We start from the raw sequence: 25,806 nt of genomic DNA, 5'->3' as shown, positions 1-25,806 counted from the left end.
AGAGAGAGTGAGAGAGACACCAGGAAATCTCTGGAAAGTCAGGAAAGCAAGAGGAGCACAGCTAAATTTAGCCTATCAGTCATTCCTTCCAGAGTGGCAAGCATGTAAGTAAAGCCATCTTGGAACCTCCAGAGCAGCCCTCCCACCACATGTATGCCTCGTGGTGTACGATTATCTTCCACAGAGTCCCACTTGAATTCGTGACCTACAAAGTGATGAGGCATAATGAAATGGTTTTTGTTCTAAGTCACTGTTCTGAGGTCCCGTAATTTGTTTCACAGTAGTAGATCATGGGAACAGAGAAAGACAATCGATAGCACGTGCATCCTGGGAATGGATACCATACTGACAATAGGTCCAAATCAATCTGTCTCATCAAGCCTCTGGATCCAGCTAGCAATCTGCAGTAGAACTGTATCATTAACTATACAATCACCAAAATCCAGACTGTAGGGACTCTCAACATGTCAAATGGCCGACGTTCCTCCACAGATTAATAATCTACAGAGAGAAACTTCAGATTAAAAGACACTTGAAAGACATTTTAAAAACCAACAGGAAGACCAAAGTACAATGTTGAAGGATACCCACTTGGGTGATAAAACCATAAAGATAAACAAAAAAGAGATTAATATGAAAGGAAAGAGGTTACTTTTAGGGAGAGGGAGCAGTTATGTCAAATCAGGCACAAGGAAGACTTCTGGAGTGGCCAGCGAATTTCTTGACTTGGGTGTTGGCTTCAAGGACACTTATACAGTAATTCGCCAAGTTATACATTTGTTTTGTATAGTTTTCTGTATCTGTTTTAAAACAGAATACAACAAAACAAACAAAAAACAATACTGCCTATTAAACAGTACTAGTATTAGAGCCTTTCTCCCTTGTGAAAAATTCACTGACTGTGCTGTGCTATGTGAACTTTAATCTGAGTGGCTGAAACTAGCAAACAATACCAACTGTAGTTGTATCATTCTGGGTTATATATATTTCTGATTTAAATATTTCTATCTCCTTAGAAGGAGAGATCTCAGGGATGAAGGGCAAAACCAAAAGTCAAAACAAAAATACAAAAATATGATTTCCTTCTGGAAAACTGTGGGTAGGAATGAAAAGACTTATTTTCCAAGTACCTTTAATATGTTTGAATATTTTTTAACATATCAATTGGAATTGCCTTTAGAAATAAAGATGTATTTACAGTCCTAATATGAAAAGATCTCCAAAATATAATGTCCAGCAGAAGTAACGCCTGCTTCGGTGTGGTTGGTAGGCAGTAATACGGATGTAATAATTTATAGTTTTAATTTGAACATTTCTCCTAAAATGTCACATGGTGTGCTTGAGTGTGATATTGTTATGTTACAAAATTACATGCTTATAATTTTGTAATGAAAGATGGGTGTTATTTCTTCCAGACCCTGTGTATAATTAAAAAACAAAGATACAGATCTTGTAAGATCCTTTTTGTAAATATTTGGATTACACTATTTTTTTTCTTTAGAAAAGTGTAGTGAAGTTTTTTTAACCACAGGAGTTAATTTTATGCCCTACATGTTCCCCAAACAACCTGAAACTATCACTCTCATAGCATTTATCAGGTGTATTAACTTCAGTTATAACACACTAGCTGGCATTACAACAATTTTACAAGTACAAAGATAAATAAAAAATAACTTGTTTAGCCCTGGCTAGTGTGGCACAGTGGACTGAATGCTGGCCCGAAAACTGAAGAGTTGCCGGTTTGATTCCCAGTCAGGGCACACGCCTGGGTTGTGGGCCAGGTCCCTGGTGGGGGGCATGTGGGAGGCACTGCATTTTGGTGTTTCTCTCCCTCTCTTTCTCCCTCCCTTCCCCTCTGTATAAAAATAAATAAATAAAATCTTTTAAAATAATAATAATAAAAAAATTTAAAATAACTTGTTTGAAGACATCAAAAACTACCAAGACAAAAAAAAAAACAAAAAAATACCAAGACAACCAGGACATGAAGCCACAGATTCCAGAGACAGGGAATAGAGAGCAGAGTTCAGCGCAATATTTAACTCCACTTTTCCTCTCAAGGCATTTACCTATTTGAAAGTGGAAGACAAAAGGCTAAGAAGATGCTAAAGATCCTTGGGCAGTCTAGTAAGACTGGGGTGATGAAAACAAATTTAGGGCTCACCAAGGAAGAGAAGCCCAGGTAATACTCCACAGTTTCAGCTGGGACACAGCAAAGGAAACAGGAACTATACCTCAAAAGACTGAAACATCTCCAGGACAGACCAGATGCCAGACCACAAAACAAGCTTTAATAAACATAAAAGGGCTGAAGTCAAAGAAATTATCTTTTTTGAATCACAATGAAATTAATAGAAGAAAACCTGGAAAATTCACGAGTATGGAAAAATTAAATACATTCTAAAGCATCCAGTGGGTTAAAAAAGAAATTAGAAAATATCTTAAGACAAATGAAAATGGAAACACAATATAACAAAACTTATGAAATGCACTGAAACAGTTCTAAGAATTTTACAGTTTTTACACTTACATTAAAAAAAGAAGCACATCTCGCCCTAGCCGGTGTAGCTCAGTTGGTTGGAGCATTGTCCCGTAGCCGAAAGGTTGCGGGTTCGATTCCCGGTCAGGGAACATACCTAGGTTGCAGGTTCCATCCCCAGTCCGGGTGCGTATGATCCCCGGTCCAGGCGTGTAGGGGAGGCAACCATTCGATGTTTTTCTCCCTCCCTTCCTCTCTCCCTTCCTCTCTCTCTAAAAGCAATGGGAAAAAAATGTCCTTGGGTGAGAATTAAAAAAAAAAAAAAAAAGAAAGAAAAGAAAAAGAAAAAGAAGCACATCTCAAACCAACAACCTAACTTTACACCTTAAGGATCTAAGCCCTGGCTGGTGTAGCTCAGTGGATTGAGCGCGGGCCTGCGAATCAGACGATTGTGGTTCGATTCCCAGCCAGGGCACATGCCTGGGTTGCAGGCCAGTTCCCTGCAGGCCAACTCCCAGCAGGGGACGCACGAAAGGCAACCATACATTGATGTTTCTCTCCCTCTCTCCTTCCCTTCCCCTCTAAAGATAAATAAATAAAATCTTAAAAAAAAAGGATCTAGAAAAAGAAACACTAAACCCAAAGCTAGCATAAGGAAGGAAATAATAAATTAGAGCAAAAATATATAAAACAGAAAATAGGAAAACCAATATATGATTCTTTAAAAAGATCAACCAAATTAACAAACCTTTAGTCTAGATTAACTAAGAAAAAAGGCAGAAATAAAATGACAGTAGGGACATTTCTATCAATTTTATAGAAACAAAAAGGATTATAATACTATAAACTATACACCAACAAATTACATAATACAGATTAAATGCACAAATTCCTAGATACATACCAAGACCGAATCAAGAAGGAATAGAAAATATGAATAGACTGTATTACTATAACTAGTAAAGAGATTAAATTAGTAATCTAAAACCTAAAACAAAGAAACAAAGTAATCTAAAACAAAGAAAAGCCCAGGACCAGATGGATTTATTGGTGAATTCTACCAAACATTTAAAGAAGACTTAACACCAATCCTTCTCAAACTCTTCCAAGAAAATTAAAGAAAAGGGAAGAACACCTTCTAATTCATTTCATGAAGCCAGCATCATTGTTACCAAAGCCAGACAAAAGATTCCATAAGAAAACTACAAACCAGTATCTCTTATGAATACTGATGGGAAAAAAATTCAACAAAATACCTGAAAACCAAATTCAATATTCATCCGTGCGCAGGGGCCCTGCTAATCTTCTCTGTATCATTAAAAATATGGAACGCCTCATGAATTTGTGTGTCATCCTTGTGCAGGGGCCACGCTAATTTTCAAATTCAGTATTACATTAAAGGATTATATACCATGACCATGTAGAATTTATTCATGAAATGCAAGGGTGGTTTAACATATTAAAATTAAACAATGTAATAAACCACATTAATAGAGTGAACAAAAACATAAACATCTCCATTGATGCAAAAGAGGTATTTGACAAAATTTAAAACTCTTTCATGATAAAGATACTCAACAAACTAAAAACAGAAGGAAATCAGCCCAGCATTGTCAAGACCATACAGTCATGCACTGGCTGCATAATAACATTTCAACAATGGACAGCATATGCATGGGGTCCCGTAGATCACAGTGGAGCTGAAAAACTCCTATCATCTAGTGACACTGTAGCTGCCATAATGTCATATGTATAGCATCTAGTCATGCTAGTGTAAACACACCTACTGCCCCGCCAGTGACACAAAGTATAGCACATACAATTATCTATAGTACATAATACTTGATAGTGATAATAAAAACTATGTTACTGGTTTATGTATTTACTATACTATTTATCACTTAGAATATACTCTTTCAACATATAAAAGAAGTCTGCTGTAAACACTATGCAGTTATGCAGAACAGCCTCACACATCTTGTGTTTACCATGTCTCATAATTATATCATTTTCTCTTGTGCTTAATTTAATACCATATTTTTTTATATATTTAGTGTAGCCTAACTCTACAGTGTTTATAAAGTCCACAGTAGGGTACAGTAATGTCCTAGCCTTCATATTCATTCACCATTCACTCACTGACTTACCCATAGCAACTTTTGTTCTGCAAGTTCCACCCATGGTAAATGCCATATATAGGTGTACCATTTCTTTTTTTAAAGATTTAATTTATTTTCGAAAGGGGAAGGGAGGCTGAGAAACATCAATGTGTGGTTGCCTCTCATGCACCCCCTTATTGGGGACCTGACCTGGCCTGGGTTGGGGACCCAACCCAACCCAGGCACATGCCCTGACTGGGAACTGAACCAGCGATCCTTTGGTTAGCAGGCCTGCACTCAATCCACTGAGCCACACCAGCCAGGTAGATGTACCATTTTTTAAAAATCTTTTTTTATCCTCACCCAAGGATGTTTACTGATTTGGGGGGTGAGGGGGTAGAGAAGCATCAACGTGAAAGAGAAACATAAATGGGCTGTCTCCCATACATGACCCGACTGGGATCAAACTCACAACCTTTTGGTGTGTGGGACAATGGTCCAAACAACTGAGTTACCTGGCCAGGGCTTTTTAATCTTTTGAATGTTATTTCTTATGGTAGCTTTTCCATATTTGTTTTTTATTATAATAATATTTTGTTAAAGTATAGTTGGCATATATTATAATATTAGGTACAGGTGTACAACATAGTGACCTTTTATATGTTTAGATACACAAATACTTTCCATGTGTTACAACTGCCTACAGTATTCAGTGTACTAACAAGCTGTACAGATTTGTAGCCTAGGAACAACAGGCTATCCTATACAGTCTGGGTGTAGTAGGCTATACCATCTAGGTTTATATAAATACACTCTATGATGTTTGCACAACAATGAAATCACTTAAGGATGAATTTCACAGAACATACTGTCATCATGAAGTGTCACATGACTTTATATGAAAACCTACAATGAACATCATACTCAATAGTCAAAGAGTGACAGCTGTTAAAAACCACAGAGTCAGGAACAAGACAAGGATGCCCAGATTTGCCACTTCTATTCAATGTAGCATTAGAAGTTCTACCCAAACCAATTATGCAAGGAAAAGACGAATAAAGCATCCAAATTGGACAGGAAAAAATGATGTCTGCTCAGATATAACATGATCTTATATGTAGAAAGCCATAAAAATATCCTCAAAACCTGACAGAACTAATAAATGATGAATTCAGCAAAGTTGCAAAATAAAAAATCAACACACCAAAATCAGATGTTTTTATACACTAACTGAACAATCTGAAAAGAAAATTTAAAATACAATCGCATTTATAATAGTAGCAAAAGGAAGAAAACACTCAGGAATAAAGCAAGGAGGCAAAAAGACTCAAACAATACTAAAAACTACAAAAGATTACTGAAAGAAATCAAAGACACCAATGAATGGAGAGAGCCTGTGTTCGAGGACTGGATGACATGCTCCTGTTGTCAACACTACCCAAAGTAATCTACAGATTCAATGCAATCCCTACCAAAATCCTAATGACTTTTTTTTTTTTGCAGAAATAGAAAAATCCACCAGAAAATCCATATGGAATCTCAAGGAACCCTACACAGCCAAAACAATCTTGAAAAAGAACAAATCTGAAGGTCTCACATTTTTTATTTCAAAATATACTACAAAACCAAAGTAATGAAAACATTATGGTACTGGCATACAGATAGATATATAGACCAATGGAACTACCTCTCACAAACAGTCAAATGATCTTCAACAAGGGTGCCAAAGCACCCTGCCAATGGGGAGGGTCTCTTTAACAAATAGTGTTGGGAAAATTGCATCGCTATATGAAAAAGAAAGAAGTAAGGCCCATATACAAAATTTAACTCAAAATGAATTAATGACCTAAATATAATAAGACCTGAAACTATAACTCTCAAAAGAAAAACGGAGGAGGGAAACTTCATGACATTAGATTTGATAATGATTTCATAAATATGACACAAAAAGCACAGGAAACAATAGTAAAAATAGATCAATGGGACTACATCAAACTTTAAAACTTCTATGCAGCAAATCAACAGTGAAAAAGCAACCTAAAGAATGGGAGAACCACCAATCTGGTAAAGAGTTAATATGAGGAATATATAAAGAACTCCTGCAACTCAGCACCAAAAAAACAAATCACCCAGCTACAATATAGGCAAAGGACTTGAAAAGGCATTTCCCTAAAGGTGTTATAAAAATGGCCAACAAAATATGCTCAACATCACTAGTCATCAGAGAAATGTAAATCAAACCACCATGAGGTATCACTTCACACCTGTTATGATGGGCACCAAGGGAAAAAAAAAAGTACATACTGGTGAGGATGAGGAGATATCAGAACCAGTCTGCACTACTGGCAATGTAAAAAAGTATAGCCACTATGAGAAACAGTACAGCAGTTCCTCAAAAAGTTAAAAACAGAATTGTAATCCAGAATAAATGAAAACAGAACTTGAAAAGACAGTTACATGCCCATGTTCACTGCAGCATTATTCACAAAAGTTGAAGAACTCAAAAGTTCACTGACAGATGAATAAATAAAATATGGTATACACACAAAATGGATAGTTATTCAGCCTTAAAAAGTAAGGAATACCATTATATGCTACAACATTGATAAACTTTGAGAACATGATGCTAAGTGAAATAAGCCAAATCCATAGAGACAAAGTTAGAATTTCGGTTGTGAGGGCTAAGTGGAGGAGATGATGGGAAGAGTTACTGTTTAAAGAGTACACAGTATCAGTTGGAGAAGATGAAAAAGTTCTGGAGATGAACTGTGGTGATAGTGGTACAGCAATGTGAATGTACTTAATGCCACTGAGCTATACACTTTAAAATGGTAAATTTTATGCTATGTACATTTTAACGCCAAAGAAAGAAAGAGGTCCTGGCTTGTGAAGCTCAGTGCACTGCGCATGGGCTGTGAAACAAAGGGTTGCCGGTTTTATTCCCAGTCAGGGCACATGCCTGGGTTGCAGGCCTGACCCTCAGTGGGGAACACTCAAGAGGCAACCACACATTAATGTTTCTCTCTCTCTCTCTCTCTTGCTCTTTCCCTTCCCCTCTCTCTACAAATAAAAATAAATAAAATCTTAAAAAGAGAGAGAGAGAGAAAGAAACAGTTTAGAATCTATTCAACCCCTACTTAGACTAAAGGAATCTGGTCCTATCATAAAGACCTGCCTGAAGCAAAGAAAACCATCTCAGGAGAAAAAAAAATCATTTATAATCTCTTTAACTTTTCATAAACAGTATACCCAGTAACGAACAAAAGCAAGGCTAAATGATAACAAAAAAAGTAGGGGGAACAGACAATAAAAAAACACCCCTATTTAATAAGGGAATTAATAGATGAGGACTAAAATAACTGTGATATCCTAACAGAAGTGATAAAACATAACATCATCAATAATGAGACAAACACATTTTATGTGACTCCTGATGTGACCCACTAAAAATGACAAATTATCACCCAAATAGTATTCTTCCAAAAAATGTTTAACCTGAATGCAGTCATAAGAAAACAACCAGACAAGTCCGAACAGTGGACATATTAAAAACAACACCAAATTGGGCCTAGAAGTGTTTTTTAATGTGGCTATCATAAAAGAAAAGAAATACCCCAGGAACTAGAGAGACATAACAACTATAAGCAATGCATTATCCTTGACTGGATCCTACATCAGAGAAAGTAAAAAATCTGTAAAACTAAGAATCTGTAACTGAGACAATGAGGAGACTGGAACATGGACTGCACATTAGCTGTTACCATTGTATCATGTTGAATTTCTTGAGAGGGACAATGGTTTTAGTTTAGTATAGAAAAATGTCCTTGTTCTTACAAGATATATGTCAAAATGTTTGGGGTACAGTATTATGAGGACTGAAATTTAATTCTAAAAGGTTAAAAAATACACACTCAGAGAACAGACAGAAAAAAAGGAAATGGGGCACTATCAAATTGAGGAGAAGGGTATATTTTGTTCACTATACTATTCTTTCAAGATATCTTTTTCAAAATGAACATTTGGAAAAAATAATAAATAGCTGGTTAATATATTCAGTGAATTAGAAGTGGAGACTTTCTATGAAGAAATGGAATCTATAAAAAGAGTCAAATGAAAATCTAGGACTAGAAAATACAGTAGCTTAAATTAAGAACCAGATGGAAGAATTAAACAGCAAATCAAACAACTGAAGAGAAGATTACTAGATTACAAAATAGAGCAACAGAAAATAAGATCAAAGCACAAAGTCAAAAATGACAGGAGATAAAGATGGGAAGGATCCGAGTGACATGTGAAACAGTGAGAGTTGAACACACATACAACTCAAGTCCCAGAAGGAACAGAAAAAACAGGTCAGAAGAACTATTTAAAGAAAATGACTGAGAAATTTCCAATTGGAGAAAAGACACCAAACCACAGATTTAAGAAAATCTATAAACCTTAAGGACAAAAAAAAAAAAAAAAAGGACCTACACACATCATAATAAACTACTTAAAAAAAAAACAAAGAGGAAAATCTTAAAGGCCAAAGGAAAAAAGATGTGTTATCTTTAAAGAAACAATTAAACTGATAGCTGACTTGTTGACATAAAAAACAGGAACCAAGCATCTTCACAGTACTGAAAGAAAGTAACTGCCAATCAGTTATTTTAAACCCAGCAAAAAAATCCTTCTGAAAGTAGACAAAATTAAGACATTTTAAGGTGAAAAAGAAAAGTAAAAAAAGAGAAGGGAGAGCCCTGGCCAGGGAGCTCAGTAGTTGGAGTGTCGTCCCGATAAGCCGAGATTGTGGGTTTGATCCCCAATCAGGACACATAAAAGAATCAGCTAATGAATACAGAAGTAAATGAAACAAGAAATCAATGTCGCTCTCTCTCAAACAATTAAAAAGAGAAAGGAGAGAGTTCATTAACAACAGACCCACAAAGAAAAAAATATGAAAGGCTGTTCTTCACAAAGAAGGAAGATAATTCTGCATGGAAACGTGGAAATCAGGAAGGGACAGAATAACTGAAAAGCTAAGTATGTACCATAAGTATCTATGAACACTGACTACATAATACAGTAACAGATACTGTGGGGTTTAAATATACCTGAGAAGTGTTCTACATCCACCTAAGATGTAGAAAGTTGAAAAGAACACTGTTTTCGAGTCACCAAAAGCAAATAAAACTACAAAATAACTTTTCTTAAATGCATCATCAGAAAGCAGAGGTCCCAGGACAACCAAGTGGACTGAAATCTAAAAAACTGCCCAACAATAGTAGGCAAGCACTGGCGGATCTGGAGTAGAATAAAAGAGGAAAAGATGCAGGGCACTAGTCAACCAGGTAATAAAAATTCAGCTAACATTATCAACAAACCATTAAGGCTGAGTGCGGGCTAACATGTGCCAATTAAATCCCTGGGACTCAAACATAAGAAGCCTTCACAACCACATACAGGCTCTTCTCCACAGATGTCAACCAGATACTCAGGGGAAAGACTGCAAATGGGGCAGGAGATCAGAGAAAACCTCCTTTGGTGGGTTAGTCCTAGAAGACAGGAGCAGCCTCAACTGCAGAAAAAGTGGCACAAAAAGCTCTGAAAAGACCCTTTTACCCTACCGAACAGAAGTCTTAAGTTGTGTGGGAGGAGTAACACATCACATCACCCTGTGGCACAGTTTAAGACCCATCACTGTTGCAGTAAGGGTAAAAGAAAAGTCCTCTTTCCCTGCAGGAAAGGGCATAAATCAGTCTTGAGCCAATGATGCAATCTATACCAGGGTCACCAGAGGTCTACCACTGAGGAAATAGCAAAAAATGTTTATCCCGCACAAGACCAGAGAGATGCAAGGCAAAGCATGAATGCCACGGGTGAGGGTGGGATCAATGAGAAAGTCCCACCAATGAGAATAGGTCAGTGCAACTGCTAAAGACTATGGTAGACCAGGGCAACAGAACTTTGGCCACAAGAGGCACTTAAACATATCTTTTCTAAAATAAAAATAAAAATAAAAATAAAGCATATATTAAATTATTAAGTATGAAGCAAGATGACAAGTTACCATCATCTCCTAAGTCTGACACATCTTTGTTTTCACAAATGGGAAGCCCAGTCTTTAACTAGGCAGCTCCTCTACTTAAAGGATTGGGAGTCAGCTGTAAGAACAGAATCCAAAATGTATACAGGGAGAAAGTGCAACAGAGAAAAAGCAAATCAGTTCTTTACAGATAAAGAAAACAAAGGCCCTGAGAAGATGAGACATTTTTCATTCAGAATCCTCATTTGTGGGACTTCACTTCCCTTGACCAAAAAAAGACTTGGGTTTTTTTGTTTTAAATATGTATTTTGTTTTAGCAATGAGAAAGTCATTATTTTCCTAGTTAAAATCTGAAGGTTTAAAAATTTCAGGGTCAGGCCCTGGCTGGTGTAGCTCAGTGGATTGAGCACGGGCCTGCAAACCAAAGGATTGTGGTTCGATTCCCAGTCAGGGCACATGAATGTGTTGCAGGCCAGTTCCCAGGAGGGGACACACGAGAAGCAACCATTCACTGATATTTCACCCCCTCTCTCCTTCCCTTCCCCTCTAAAGATAAATAAATAAAATCTTTAAAAAAACTATAAAATTTCAGGGTCAGGGAAAGAACCCTTAAAACCTCCACAAAATGAATCTTTTATGGAATAAGCTTACTTTAAAATATTAACAGTATTTTTGAAAAAGCAAAAAACAGCACTTAGCCAGCCCTAGCCAACTAAATCAAATATAAAACTTATACTTTCTAATACTCATTATACTAGTATCTAGTTTTTTAATTTCTTAATAAATTAAAATATAGATGGCAGCTATATGAATTTGCTAAGACAATTCTAAGAGGAACTAGTCTTAGAAAAAAATCCTAAATTGCTCCTTGTGCAAAGGTATCAGGTGAAACCAAAGTGAAAGAAGAGCTGTCTTCTCATTTCAAGCATCCCTATTGGCCTCAATGCTGCCTCACCCACTGGTCAAATGTGTCTCTATTTTCAAATATCTGCCTTTTGGGATAAGAATAAATGATAAGAGAGTGACATCTAAAGAAACCTGGCAAACCTGAATATCATAAGTACACCATCAAAAGTTACCTGGGATGATACTGCCAGCACTATATATTAAGGGGATAGAATAGATTAGTTTAAATTCTAGACGGGTTTAACAATCGTTGGCATGCCAAAACAAATAATCTTATTCCTTTCACTGAATCATAAAGAAAATGCAACCAAATCCTGATACCCCAGGCACTATAGTATAGCACTCACTGTTCTTCCCTCTGCTAAGCTGCAGAAAGAAGGAAGAGAAGGTAGGAAAAGAGTTTCTTTAGGAGAGAATAAAGCACTTACACTTCATAGGACTTTCTAGCCACAGATGCCAGGTGCTACCCACTGAAATCCAGGCTTGGACTAAGCTCCACATTTCTGAAAGGACCATTTCAACCGAAGCCTGGGGCTCAGAGTCAGCAGGAGGAAGCTGCGGCTCCCACTAACAGCACATTTCAAAGAGGCTGCAACAAGAGAACATTTTCCATTTAAGTATCTAATTCCAATCTTCCATTTCACAAAGCAGTAGCAGAACAGGCCTTTACATTAATTTATTCAAAAGATATTTCCATAACTATGTGATGAACATGAAGCAGACTATGGCCCAGCAATTCTTTCACAGACATATTCTAAGTCTTTTATTATATACTTCACAGCAAATCCTAAAAGTTGTTGCCCCTTCTTCCTTTAATGGTGCACTGTTGCTCCAAGACTCACTTTTATACCAACAGTTCTAAAACGGCCCAATCAACCAAAATCATTAAGTAGGCCCTTGACAAAGCAAGAGAACTCCCAAGATAGGAGCCCCTAACAATTCATTAGCTGCCAAGAATTAGAAGTGGATTAGGGCTGCTAGTTAATCTTACACAAAAACCTCCTCAAATTAAGCAGAATTACTTAAAATACCTCACTAAGGACAGAAGAATTCTGGCAAACAGAAAATGAGGTTTTGAAAATAGAAATATTTTAATAAGATTTGAAAAGTAAGCTAAAAGTGACCGGTTACTATACTTTTTAAAGCATTTCAATGAGTAAATAATACATTTATTAGGTAAAGACTTTCAAATATTTATAGTGTATTGGTGGGGAGAGAGAACTAAGTCAGAGCACAAAGTAAAAAGAACTCCTAAAAAAAAAAAAAGGAAAGAAAGAAACTACCAAGAGTACCAACTAGGCTCTCTCTTGTTACTTCTACCCCAAGTCCTTTACGGTGCCCAGCTTTAATAACTGTACTCTGAAAATCAGCCCAGACTGGTGTGGCTCAGTTAGTTGGGTGTCATCCCGTAATGGGTCTCCAGTCTCCAGTTCGATTTCCACACAGGTCATATGGCTGGGTTGTGGGTTCGGTCCCTAGACAGACATGTATGAGAGACAGCCAGTCGATGTTTCCCTCATTTGCATCAATCTTTCTCCCTCCTTTCTCTTCCCTCTAAAGCTGTCAGTAAGCCAACACATTTTAGACATATGCCCTGTAACAATGTGGTATAGACCTAGAAAATCAAAATTTCCCAAATCAAAAAATGTATTTATCATTTTCATGATACAGGTAAAGAAAGAACAAGTCTAATTTACCTAAAATAGAGAAATGATTATTTTAAGTTAGTCAACTATCTTAAGTTTTTGTATCTAATCCTTTATGAGAATTTTACAGATTGCTGTATCTGTCACAAGGTACTCTCTCATGGTTTTCTTAGACAGCAGAAGAGAAAGGGGCTTGAAGAAATATTAAGAAAAAAGTTATGGCATTCAAAAGATAACCATCACTACCCCAAAATCATATCTTTCAAAATAACTTGTTTTGCAGGATGGCTTGAAATACAGAAACCATGATGAAATGAGGCATAGCTAATACCTTCGCCGCAGCCGTGATGAGCAAACAACTCCCTCCTCCAAAAGCAGAATGTAAACAGAAATAATCATAAAGCCATGAGCAAGCTCCAAGACCCACAGATTATCTTTGTGTATATATAATTTGCTTTTCTAGAAACAAAAAAAAAGCTTATTTATAGAGTCAAGTTCAGCCAATTTACATTTTCAGAGCCATCTCCATAATTAAAAAATTGAAAGGAATATATTATCTCCCGTATGACAGACAAGAGATTCCTGGCTTAAAATAATTCTTTAAAATACCATAAACTACTGAAATTACAGGAGAAACACTCAAACACTTTTCAAGTCTGGAAGACCAGAGCGCCCATATACACTGTTCTATCTTGAGCTCAAAGAAGAAAATCATGACCAAATGGCAGCACTGCACACTGTGCCCTCCTCAGTGTCAGATGAAATCCCAGAGTTTCGGGCATAAGCACTTTCAATCCTATTCCATAATGACCTCTGTCAAACCAATTTTGGCTCAATTTGTACCTGTCAGTCACACATAATATGGTACTGACAAATCTTGCCAAAATTTTTTCATGACAAGTGTAAAGAATCTGTATCCAAACTCACCTTTGTATGAAAATATTAACCTCATGCATGGCCCTGAAAAAAAGATAAATAAATTTGTGTCCATAAAGTTAACTTGGGCTGAGAACGACTGAATCCATTCCTTGCTAATAGCTTCACTATGAGCCATATACTAGTTAGCCCTGCCTTAAAGTAGAAAATGCCAAGCTTGTAACCATTTCACTTAAGCAAAAAAGTAGCCCATGTGAAGGCTTCCTGAAAGCCAAAAGTATACAAAATATATTTTCTTTAATCGCTGGTCTCTATTGTTGCCTGAGTAAATTTTATATATAAACCAGAGGAATGAGAATATTAAGACCCACTCAGCATATGTTAACACCATGATGAAGATTCAAGTTTTCTTTCTTTTTAAAAAAATTTTATATATATTTTTTAAGATTTTGTTTTTAGAGGGGGGAAAAGAGGGAGAGAAACATCAATGTGAGAGAGAAACCTCAATCAGTTGCCTCCCACACGCCCTCAACAGCCCCCAACCGGGGGACCTGGCCCGCAACCCAGGGATGCACCTCAGCTGGGAATGAACCAGCAACCTTTTGGGAGGATGCCCAAACCACCGAGCGACACCAGTCAGGGCTCAAGTTTTTCAATCTTATAGAAATATGAGATGTCTAGCTTAATGTATTGTAAAAAATGCATTCAAGTGTTAGAAAACTCTGAATGTTTATGTATAAACATGTATATTTTCATGTGTAGCTTCAGATATGTTATGTCTACTCTGGGTATGTGTTGGGGCTATCTGTTTAATGGCATTACATTATGCCTGAGACAGAAAACACAGAAACAATGAACACAAAAACTGAAAAGAATTGTGCTATGGGCTTCAAAAAAAAATAAGTACAAAACACAATGAACTTTGTTAAAAAAAATTTTTACCAAAAGAAAAAAATACATTTCATAATAAGTTTCATTAGGAACTCTACCAGAAAGAAGAAAATTAAGTCAGTACTTTTAAGGGGTTCTGCATAACAAACATTACAAAATTATCTCCTTTAGCAGGACTGAATATTTTTTAGAATTGATTTTAGAAAGAAAGAGAGAGAGAGAGGGAGAAATATCGATTTGTTATTCTATTAATTTATGCATTCACTGGTTGATTCTTGTACGAGCCCTGCCTAGGAATCGAACCCACACGTTGGTGTATCAGGATGATGCTCTCATCAACTGAGCTACCTGGACAGGCAGGACTGTGAACTTCTAATCAAGAAATAAAATTTCTCTCTGGGGCTTCACCTACATAGCACTAAAAGAATCTGTGGTAATACTTTCAGTAATACCAGGTACAAGCTAGGGAAATACAGGAGAGGTAATCAGCAACATCAACTTCCTATGAGTTAAATTTGTTTTTAAGTTCAAAAGAGCTTAAAATCCTATAAAACCTGGAAAAGTATTGCAGTGTCTCAGAAAAACAAAACAAACAAACATACAAACAAACAAACCAACCCTATACATATACCATAAGATCCAGCAGTGCCCCTTCTGGATATATCCTCAGAAGAACTGAAAGCAGGGAGCACTGTGTGTATTCACGAACCCATGTTCAGAGCAGCAGTATTCAACACAGCCTAAAGGCAGAAGAGACTCAAGGGTTCATGAACAGATAAAATATAAACAAATGTGGTACATACGTTACTACTCAGCCTTAAAAAGGGATAAAATTCTGACACATGATATCCCATGGATGAACCCTGAGGGTATTACGCTGAGTGAAATAAGCCAGTTGCAAAAGAACAAATAATGTATGATTCCACTTAAATGAGGTTCCCAAATTCCTAAAGACAGAAAAGGGAATGGTGGCTGCTCAGGGTTATAGGCGGGGAGAAATGGGGAGTCCACTGTGTTTAAAGGGCACAGAGTTTCAGTTTCACCAGATGGAAGAAAGAAGCCCTGGAGATGGATGGTGATGGTTGCACAACAATATGAATGTACCTAAAGACACTGAGCTATACACTCAGAATGAAGTTTATGTTGTACTTTACCGCAATTTTTAAAAAGAATGAATTTTCACACATGCCACAATGCAGACAAACCTTGAAAACATCCTGCTAAGTGAAGTAAGTCAGATATAAACAGATAAAACAGTGTATTACTGATTCTACTTATCTATGGTACCTAGAGTAGTCAAATTCATAGAAACAAAAAGTGAACTGTGACTGCCAGGAGCTGAAGTGAGGAGGGAATGAAGCTACTGTTTAACAGGTAAAGTTTTAGTCAGGGAAGATAAAGTTCTAGAGATGGACGGTGGTGATGGTTACACAACAATATGAGTGTTCTTAATGCCAATGAACAAACTATAGACAAAAAACTAATTGAAATGGCAAAGTTTGTTATGAGTATTGTACCACAATAAAAAATTCATACACTGGATCTTCCACTTCCCTAATAAACATCAGTGCAATTAACAGGAGAGAATGCTAAAGAAATACCTGGCAAGTTTTGGAAGAAAACTGTTATAATTGTAAAATGTAGCAGTGCTCTCTGATATCACATATCCTGAATCAAACCATCAACTCTGGCCCAAGGCCTGGAAAGACGAGAATAAAGCAAACCAAATATGGATGAACGCCACCAGATAACACACTTACCATGCCAACAGAAATACCACCACAAACTCTTGTTGTTGTTGTTTTTTAAAAAACTGTTTTCCCTTTTATGGGTGTTTTTTAAATTTTTTTTTTACTTTTATTCATCAGAGAGAGGAAGAGAGAGACAGCGATTCACTGTTCCATGTATTTATGTATTCACTGGTTGTTTCCTATATGTGCCCTGACTGGGTGGGATCTAACCCAAAACCTTGGTGCAATAGCATGACATTCCAACCAACTGAGCTACCTGGCCAGGAGTACAAATTATTATTCACAGGCTCCAACACAACAAAAACATGAAAGGTTTCCATTTGCACTGACCAAGACCTGATTTTAACTTTAATTTAAATTTAAATTTAAATAGCCACAACATCCATCTGGCTACCATGTTAGATGATACAGCCAGACTGGTAAATCTTTGGGAAAAGGTCTTCGGTTTTTATCATTTACTTGCTACCAATGCAAGGCATACAGTACAGCTGACCCTTGAACATGGGTCTGAACTGCATAGGTTCACTTATGTGCAGATTTTTTTCAATAAATATGGTAAATGTATTTTCTCCTCCTTATGATTTTAATATATTTTCTTCTCCAGCTTACTTAATTAATTTAGTTAGTTTAGAGAGAGTGAAAGGAGAGAGCAATACTGGTTTGTTGTTTCACTTATTTATGCATTCATTAGTTGATTCTTGTATGTGCCCTGACAGGGGATCAAACCGGCAACCTTGGTATACTCGAACAACGTTCCAACCAACTAAGCTACCAGCCAGCTTACTTTCCTGCAAGACCACAGCATATTAGATGTATAACAAACAAAACATGTGTTAATTGACTGTTTATGTTATTGGTAATACTTCTGATCAACAGTAGGCTATTAGTAGTCAAGTTTTGGGGGGAATCAAGTTCGTACACAGATTTCAACTGCCCCCAACACCCGCACTGTTCAAGGGTCAACTGTATTCCTATGTCCAATAAACCAACTAAGCCACAGAAGTTGTTCAGGAACATTTTCTATTTTCTAGAAGGCTTTCTTTTCAAAAACATGTTATGTTTTAAGGATCACCTGACTAAAGAATGACAGCGTAAGAATAAAAAAAAAATGCCCAGATTTTCAACTCAATCAAATCAATGGCTAGAGAAAAAAAATCAAAGACTAAATGTTATAGAACTATACTAAAGAATCAAGATTTTCCAAAGAGGGAAATTACTAGGAAAGAAGTTTAAATCTGATATTCCATGACCTTCCTGGTATTTATTGAATAGAAGCAAATTCTCAAGGATATAATGTAACCACAAAAGACAGCATCTATCAAAGCATGTATGATTTCCTTTGACTTCTGCTTTTCATTATTTTTTTGGTTTCCAGAATAAACTATAAAACTTTTGAGATTACCTCTAACCCAGAGACTTATCTCTGTAAAGAAGTCTCATAGCCTCCTCTTTATAATCTAAATTACAAACTTACAACAAATGAGTAGCATAATCATTAGCCTATAAGAAGATGGTTTTTCCTTCCATGGCTTCCTACATTGTCTACTAATTTTGGTTACAGGAGGTAGACAAAGGAAACTACTAAGTGTTCAGAACAGTCCACTGTTAGATAGATAGGCTTCCTTTTTGATCCATCTCAAAATAAATTTTTTAAAGATTTTATTTATTTATTTTTAGAGAGAAGGGAAGGGAAGGGGAAAGGAAGAGAAAGAAAAACATCAATGTGTGGTTGCCTCTCACATGCCCCCGCTGGTGACCTGGTCCACAACCCAGGCAGGCGCCCTGACTGGGAATCAAACCAGTGACCCTTTTGGTTTGCAGGCCAGCACTCAATCCACTGAGCCACACCGTCTGAGGATGTAATTTAAAAGAAATAATTTATTTCTTTTATAATACTTTGAAGATATCAGTGGTATCTGCCTATCACATAAAATAAAACCATGGCTATAAGTAGTTTTCAAGAATTTTGGTGGCAAAAACGTTTAGAGTAATGAATGTACAATAGCTTCTTTAGAAAATGGCTGTTTTAATATAAATATCAGTGAAAGAGAAAAGATGCTGATTCACAGTACAAACACTAATCCATATCCAAATTACACCTCTGTATCACGTCTATTGTCACCAGGTCATTAAAACTATATTAAATGACACCCTGGCTGGCACAGCTCAGTTGGCTGAGAATTGCCCTGCAAAGCTAAAGGTCACTGATTCAATTGCCAGTCATGGCACATGCCTGGGTTGTGGGCCTGGTTCCCCAAGTCTGGGCACATGCTAGAGGCAACCAATGGATTTTTCTCTCTCACACTGATGTTTCTCTCCCTTTCTTCCTCCCTTCCCCTCTCTTGAAAATTAAATTAAATTAAAATGTAAAAGAAACTATACTAAATGACTCTAAGATTAGTAAAGTGCAGCGTGAAGGGAAGAAAGGTAACAGTTTTTCAAAATGTGTATCCTTCAAAGTGGTTTTGAAACAAACCAGGCAAAATCTATTCCTTGCCAATTTCAAACTAAAAATTAAAACACTAAAAAGAAAGAAAGAAAGAAACCCACTCTTCTTCTTACTACACTGTAATAGAGTTCTAGTTTAAAATGTCACTTAGTGACATCAAGAAAGCCTTACTAAGTCAAAAAACTCCTCTCCTTTTCTATACCCAAGTCTTTCAAAGTATAAAAAGAGGGCAAATGTAAACTTATTTCATAAAGGTTGTTTAAAAGAAAAAGAATGGAAAGACTCAAAACATCAACACCAGAGGCTGAATAATAGTATTTTCAATTCCCCAGAGATACAGTGGAATATAGCAGCAAAAATAAATGAAATCATAAAGACAAATTTGTTATCCAACTGTTCCTTTGGAGATACCTCTACGCTGCTATTCACGCAAATGGGGTGGGCAAAAGTAGGTTTACAGTTGTATATGAAAGTTTATTCTTGTACTACAACCATAAGCTGCATGTCTTTGTTCAGATGAACAACTGTAATCCTACTTTTGCCCACCCCAATCTTGATCCTTTGTTTCTTTCTTTTCAAATTTTATTTATTTATTTTTAGAGAGAAGGGAAGGGAGGGAGAAAGAGAGGGAGAGACATCAATGTACGGTTGCCTCTCACACGCCCTGTACTGGGGGCCTAGCCTGCAACCCAGGCACACGCCCTGACTGGGAATCGAACCAGCAACCCTTTGGTTCACAAGCTGGCATTCAACCCACTGAGCCACACCAGCCAGGGCAGTTTGTCTCTTTCTTAGTAATCATGGTTTATTCCTTCAATTATGGCTGTCAGATTATATAAACAAATAAAAGGATACTACAATCTACTAGGGGAGAGAAATCAAGCAAATTTTTTTAAAAAGTAAAAAAAAAAAAAAAACACCCACAATTAAATAAAGTCTTCTAGGTGTTCAGTGTGAGCAGAAATGACTTTCAGTTGAATAGAACCAGTTAAGACTTCAAAGAGAAAGTGGAATTTAGCCTGGGTTTTGAAAAGATGGGTTAGTTTCTTCATTTAAAGAAAGCATTGGGAAAGAATAATAGTAAAAGCACTGAGGTAAGAAACAATCAAAGGAATCACAATAATGGGCAAAGGTGGCATTCCCCCAGCCCCCCAAACCATTTGCTTATTATGGGAGGTAATACAGCTGTGTGAATGCTGGAGGGAAGGTCCCTGTAATGTAAGAGGAATTCTGAAGATGCAAGTGAGACACAGATGACCAAAAGATCAAGGTTCTGGAGAATCCAGAAATGAGATGCAGAGCATCTGTATCAAATAGGAAAAAAAGAGAGAAGCAGTTGAATACACCCATGCTGAAGTTTTACCAAATCAAAGGTGAAGAGTTAATGGTATATTCAAGAAAGTGACTTGCAATGATAGAACCTGGAATCCAAACTGGATGAAGACAAGATTGAATAAAGAAAAAGTAGGGGCTTTGTCAATGGAACAAGGTTTTTATGAAATTCAGTAACTAATGCAGGAACTTCTGTTTAACATGACTGAACTGATTGAACACATTGGTTTGCCCTCAGATACCTTTCAAAATCCACTAAAATCAGAGTTAAAAGATTTTTTAAAAAAGGTTGGTTAGGGAGGTTGGGGAAACCCACAAGAACAAAGAATGGAAACACGACAGATATTGGTTGACACACGTATGGAAACTAGAGCTAATGCATGAGTGTTAACTGTCTTGGCAGGTTAACTGTGGAAGAAAGCTGAAATAAGCCTAGGTGCTAGGTGATGGGAAGGAGACCACCACCAAGGGAAACCCATTGCTTCATTTGCAAAATCCCAATTAGGCTCGGAAATTAGAAGTACTAGGTACAACAGATGTACAGGTAGACCAGAAAACAAAGGAGTAAGTGGATCCAGAATCTGTATAAGCAGTTAGATTCCCAGATTTTCTCCCTGACTCTGAGAAGCCAGGCTACTCTTCACCCACCATTACAGAAGACTCAAGGTTTCCTTTGGGAACACTGAAGTAGTAGGACTACAGAATCTTGTACAATAGACTCACATAAAAGACAGAACTATCCTATTGAAAATGAGAGATTAATGAACTGGGAGATTATGAAATGGGAGATTAGTTTAAAGCCTGCAGGCTTAATGGTGAGATCCATCCCTTGGGTCATTATCCCACTTGCAACCAGCAACCTTGTTTACAATCCCCAGGCAGAAGACCAGAGGATTTCTCTCAGGGTAGAAGTGGCCCAAGAGAAAGACAATGAGAGAAGGGATTTAGGTCCCCTTCTCAACTGCCCATTTAATGAGGGACTAATCCAAGAAAAGACCATGGCATCAATAATTCAGTGTATCCAACACAAGAAAGAAGTGAAGGGATACCCTAGGATAGTGTTAAACGGAGATCCCAGGACAATAAATAAGCAATACAACTGGAGAACAACCAGGACAGATTTGAGCAAGGGAATGGAAGCTCTCAGAAGTTTCCTTCCACCAAAAAAAAAAAAAAGGGAAAGAAAAAGAAAGAAAACAGTTACTAGGTTGAACATACTAAGATGATACACTTACTGAAAAAGTTTGGGATGAATTTCTATAGATATATATAGAAAAAAAAGCAAACGTGGGGGAGAAAAAAGGTAATGTTAACCATGAGAAAAAAATTGCACTAAATGGGAAATATTACTATGGTACATATGCTGCATGGTTAACCATGCGTATTAATTTAACCAAGAAAGAAGTGATATAATTATCTGGGAGAGACTGGATGAGAGGAAGTACAGGGAGCCTAAGTCCTCATCTTTCATAGGAGGAAGTCTATACATAACGGCTCTCTCTCATCCTAGGCAGTTTTCTTGTAAAATTTCCACTTTATAACTTTTAAAAAAAGGTTTTAAAGTTGAGTTTGGAATCCCAGTTTTAAAAAAGTACAACTTTAATTTTTATCTAAATTAAAAATCGCATGAGATTCTTGAGCAAATGAAATAAAAGAGCGGGCTGTGATCAGAGCAGAAAGTCTGAGTTGGTGATTTGGGGAGCTGGTGACTTTCAATAACGACAAGATCCAGGGTGTGACTATGTGATCAGATTGCTGACAAAAAGAGTAAGGAACCGAAGCCAAAGTGTCAGCTGACTTGTCAGTCCAGGTGCAGAAGCTGCCTACAAGTGATGATGATGTGTGGCCGTGCTTGGTGTTTTCCAGGTCCATTTTTCGGCCCTCCCCACTGTGTTTTCTGCCGCAGTATGTAGATCTGTATGGACTCTATCAACAGGTTCCCATGTCTCCTAGCTTCTGGCTGGGTGTGTCTAATAGGGAACCCCAGGGGGGAACTTAAAAGAATAAGGTCAAGATATTTATTCCTCCAACTTCCTTCCTGCAAAGTCACCTCATGCTGGCTATGTTCCTCCAACTGAAAACTACTCCTTAAGGCAGCCAACTCCATACTCTTCTTGAAAGTTCAAGTAACCACTTTCTCCCCTACCCTTTCCAGCCCATGGATGTTAACATTTGGCTATAGGTTACAACTACGTCTTTAGGTACCACATCTTTACAAATAGTGCCTTTATAAAAGAAACCCTCCTGGGGATAAATAAATAAATAAATAAAAAGAAAGAAAAGAAACCCTCCTCAAATTATCCTATTTCAACTGCCTTGTTGGGACCCTGTGTGATGAGTTAATGAGGATGAAGACGATGACATAAGGTTGTAATGCAGAGCAGAGTAAAGTAATACGAGAAAAGTGACTATCATTTAAATAACAATTGTTGCCCTGGCCAGTGTGCCTCAGTTGCTTGGGCATCATCCTGCAAACCAAAAAGGTCAATAGGTCGGAGCACATGCCTTGGGTTGCAGGCACTGGTACCCAGTGGGGGCGCACGCCAGACGAAACTGATATGTTTCAATGTCTCTCTCTCACACTGGTGTTTCTTTCCCTCTTTCTCCCTCCTTTTCCCTCTATCTAGAATCAATAAAAGAAACTGAATAAATAAACAAATAACAACCAATAACAATTTTGAGCTCCATGTTCCATGAACTTTTCTTAGCTCTTTGCAGGTATTAATTCATCTAATCACAAGTACCCAATGGGGCAAGCAGAGATTTTTGTCTGATTCATTTCCATATGCCAATGCCTAGCACAGCTGCAGGTACAAGGTAAGCACCCAAACGCTGATTTAAAATACGCACAACAGGCCAGTTTAGTAGGGAAGAGCTGACTTTTGGTATGGTGTAGCATTTCTATTTACTTTGAAAACTACAGAAATCAGGGACCTCACTCCCCAGATCACAAAAACTAACACTAAACAAGACCATATGTGAATGATTTTTCTCGTGCAGCCTACAGCGAGTCCCATGAAGTCATCCAGGACTTGAGTTCCCAACTGCTTTTTTTTTAAGTGTAATATTAAAAGTTACAAGTTTTTAAATAGTATGCACTTGCAGCCTAGGCTGATTTAAAACAGAAGAGCACCTTTAAGCATCAGTTATTAAGTAGTTGGGTTTTTTTTAAGAGCAGGGGACAGTTTTTTTTTTAAAGATTTTATTTATTTATTTATCTTTAGAGGGGAACGGAGAGAGGGAGAGAAACATCAATGTATGGTTGCCTTTTGTGCATCCCCTGCTGGGAGTTGGCCTGCAGGGAACCGGCCTGCAACCCAGGCATGTGCCCTGACTGGGAACCGAACTGCGATCCTCTGGTTCGCAGGCCTGTGCTCAATCCACTGAGCTACACCAGCCAGGGCCAGTTTTTTTTTAATAAAATGCAAAAATAAGAATGGTAAAGCCAGCAAGATCAAGCACACACAGTCGCACAAAAATAAAGCATGGCAAAGGTATGAAAATTAGAGAAGGAAACATAAGACAGTGAATCAAAGAACGCAGAAATACAATAGGTATAAAAGATTGTGATTAAACCCCTCACTGGACGCTCACAGTTACATGGAATAATCAAGGAAGCTATGATACCCACATTCTATAAAGAACCGATAAGACAAGGTCAGAGAACCAATATGCAGCAAAATAAGAACTCCAAAGGTTTTTTGAAATCGGAATTGATGTTCTTTATCTTAAGATTACATTACACTCCAAAACACTGGCAAATTTTACGTGTAGAAGAATCCAGACACCTTAGAAGTTTCAAGAATAAAGAACTCAAACTAGAGTGAAACATCAGCAAGAAGAGTGAGGTGTAAGGCTACTACTGGGAAGAAATTACCAGACGCAACACTGGGACACCGAAGGGAGACAGATAAAACATTCTGAAGTAGAAGCTGGAGAATGCCTGGAGCTAAATTTGGTTGAAGGAAGACAAAACCAAAAAAACCGGGCCTATGCAGAAGTACCAACGGTAAAACTTAAAGAGGACTACATCGATGCCAAAGTAAAGTGTAGGACCTACCAATCAGAATCTACGGGGTGGGGAAAGGGCCAGTTCGTGACCAGCCAGCTGCGACTTTTTTCCAAAAAGCCGCGTAGCTAGCTGTAGATTCTCAGCCCCACCCCGCGGGAAGCAGCTCCTCCCGGAGGAGGACCTCACGAGGCCAACCACCGGGTTCGGACTCCTGCTCCAGCTCAGTTCCCACCCCGCCCTTTCCCCCCGCGGGGCAGAACGGCCTCTCCCGGCCCCTCACCGAACGCTGCAGCTCCCCAAGCCAAAACGAGGCGCGCTCCTTTCCGCTGGGATCTGGGTCGTGGTAAAGCGCCTGCACTGCCTGGTACACAAGCTGTAATGTTGGCTTTGCCCCTTCCATGGTAGGGGCGGTGGCAGGGGCGGTGGCGGCGGCAGTGACGGCTCTGGCTCTTCTCCGAGGCTTCTCCGGTTGCTCCGCTTTCGTGCTTCCTTACTGTGTCGTCCTCGGCCGCTCCCCGACTGGCGCCATCTCCTCTTTGGCCGTTACCAGAGCAGAGGGGTCCCCGGTGGAAGTTGCCCCCTCGGAAACAGGGGTTAGATCGTACTCAGGTTCCTGGCCCTTTTCCCGATCTTCCCAGTAGACTCCAGATTTCTGAGTCCACACGCCGGTTCTCGCCTCCACACCCCGCTGACTGGTCCTCAGAAGTCTGTTTCCGCACCAGACAAACCACGTTTGTCTCAGTAACGAGTCTAAACCGCGTAAACCCGGACCGGAAACGGCACCGCGGCTACCTTTAGCACACTTCCGCCTGGTGCAGTGCAAACGGCCTCCTTCCTGGCACGCCTCTTCGTGTCTACCCGCCCTCTCCCGGAAGTGGCCCTGCAAGGCCAAGAGCCGGAGAGAAGTGCTCGCGTGTGGTTCTCTCGGTTCCTTGCGTCCGACTGGATCCTTAGGACTCACTTGTATTCCATACCTGAGCCGCTCTCCTCCTCTTGACGATGGATCCGAGGTGTTTCCTCTGCATTCTGATTTCTCCATCCCTCTCCAGAGAATTCCTCCTAACCCTAGTGGCCAAAACACGTCAATTCAGCCATCCGACGGGTGCCCACTGTACTGGAAATCCAATGACTTGGAAGAGAGGTTTTCTGTGTTGACTGTAGTGGAGGAGGCAGACACGTAATCAAATAACGGTTGTACAAACGTTGAAATAAATTTAAAATGCCTAGAATCCCTGTTCAGCCCCCTTTCCGCTAAGTTCTGTTACTCCAAACGGTATTTCTATTGCTCAGGACACGCTGAACTCCAGAGTATTTGTATACATCTTTAAGGTCATTCCCAC

At 38.3% G+C, this 25,806-nt stretch overlaps 1 protein-coding gene and 1 pseudogene across 3 annotated transcripts in view; both read right to left on the bottom strand.

Annotated features, from left to right (window-relative positions):
• The window catches only part of TNPO3 (transportin 3), a 98,388-nt gene extending 73,119 nt beyond the window's left edge, over positions 1 to 25,269 (bottom strand). The window contains exons 1-2 of one of the 3 annotated variants that reach the window (XM_037049232.1): positions 24,747 to 24,832; positions 11,938 to 12,098 (exon numbers count right to left, since the gene is read on the bottom strand). Coding sequence is in view for 1 of the 3 variants with exons in the window: in XM_037049230.1 (XP_036905125.1) it covers positions 24,747 to 24,866 (120 nt within the window). In the remaining 2 variants the exon portion in view is untranslated. Of the gene's footprint in view, positions 1 to 2,636; positions 2,726 to 11,937; positions 12,099 to 24,746 lie in introns of those variants that run through there. The other 2 variants (XM_037049230.1, XM_037049233.1) reach the window with 2 other exon arrangements.
• On the bottom strand, positions 3,798 to 3,887 carry LOC118989259 (uncharacterized; annotated as a pseudogene).
• Positions 25,270 to 25,806: the final 537 nt, after the last annotated feature.

This window comes from Sturnira hondurensis, unplaced genomic scaffold, assembly GCF_014824575.4.
Source record: "Sturnira hondurensis isolate 20B ecotype Veracruz unplaced genomic scaffold, ASM1482457v3 Scaffold0006437, whole genome shotgun sequence".
NCBI lineage: Eukaryota > Metazoa > Chordata > Mammalia > Chiroptera > Phyllostomidae > Sturnira > Sturnira hondurensis.
Note: the sequence above shows the minus strand (reverse complement) of the source record. Positions and strands in the feature narration are given on the sequence as shown.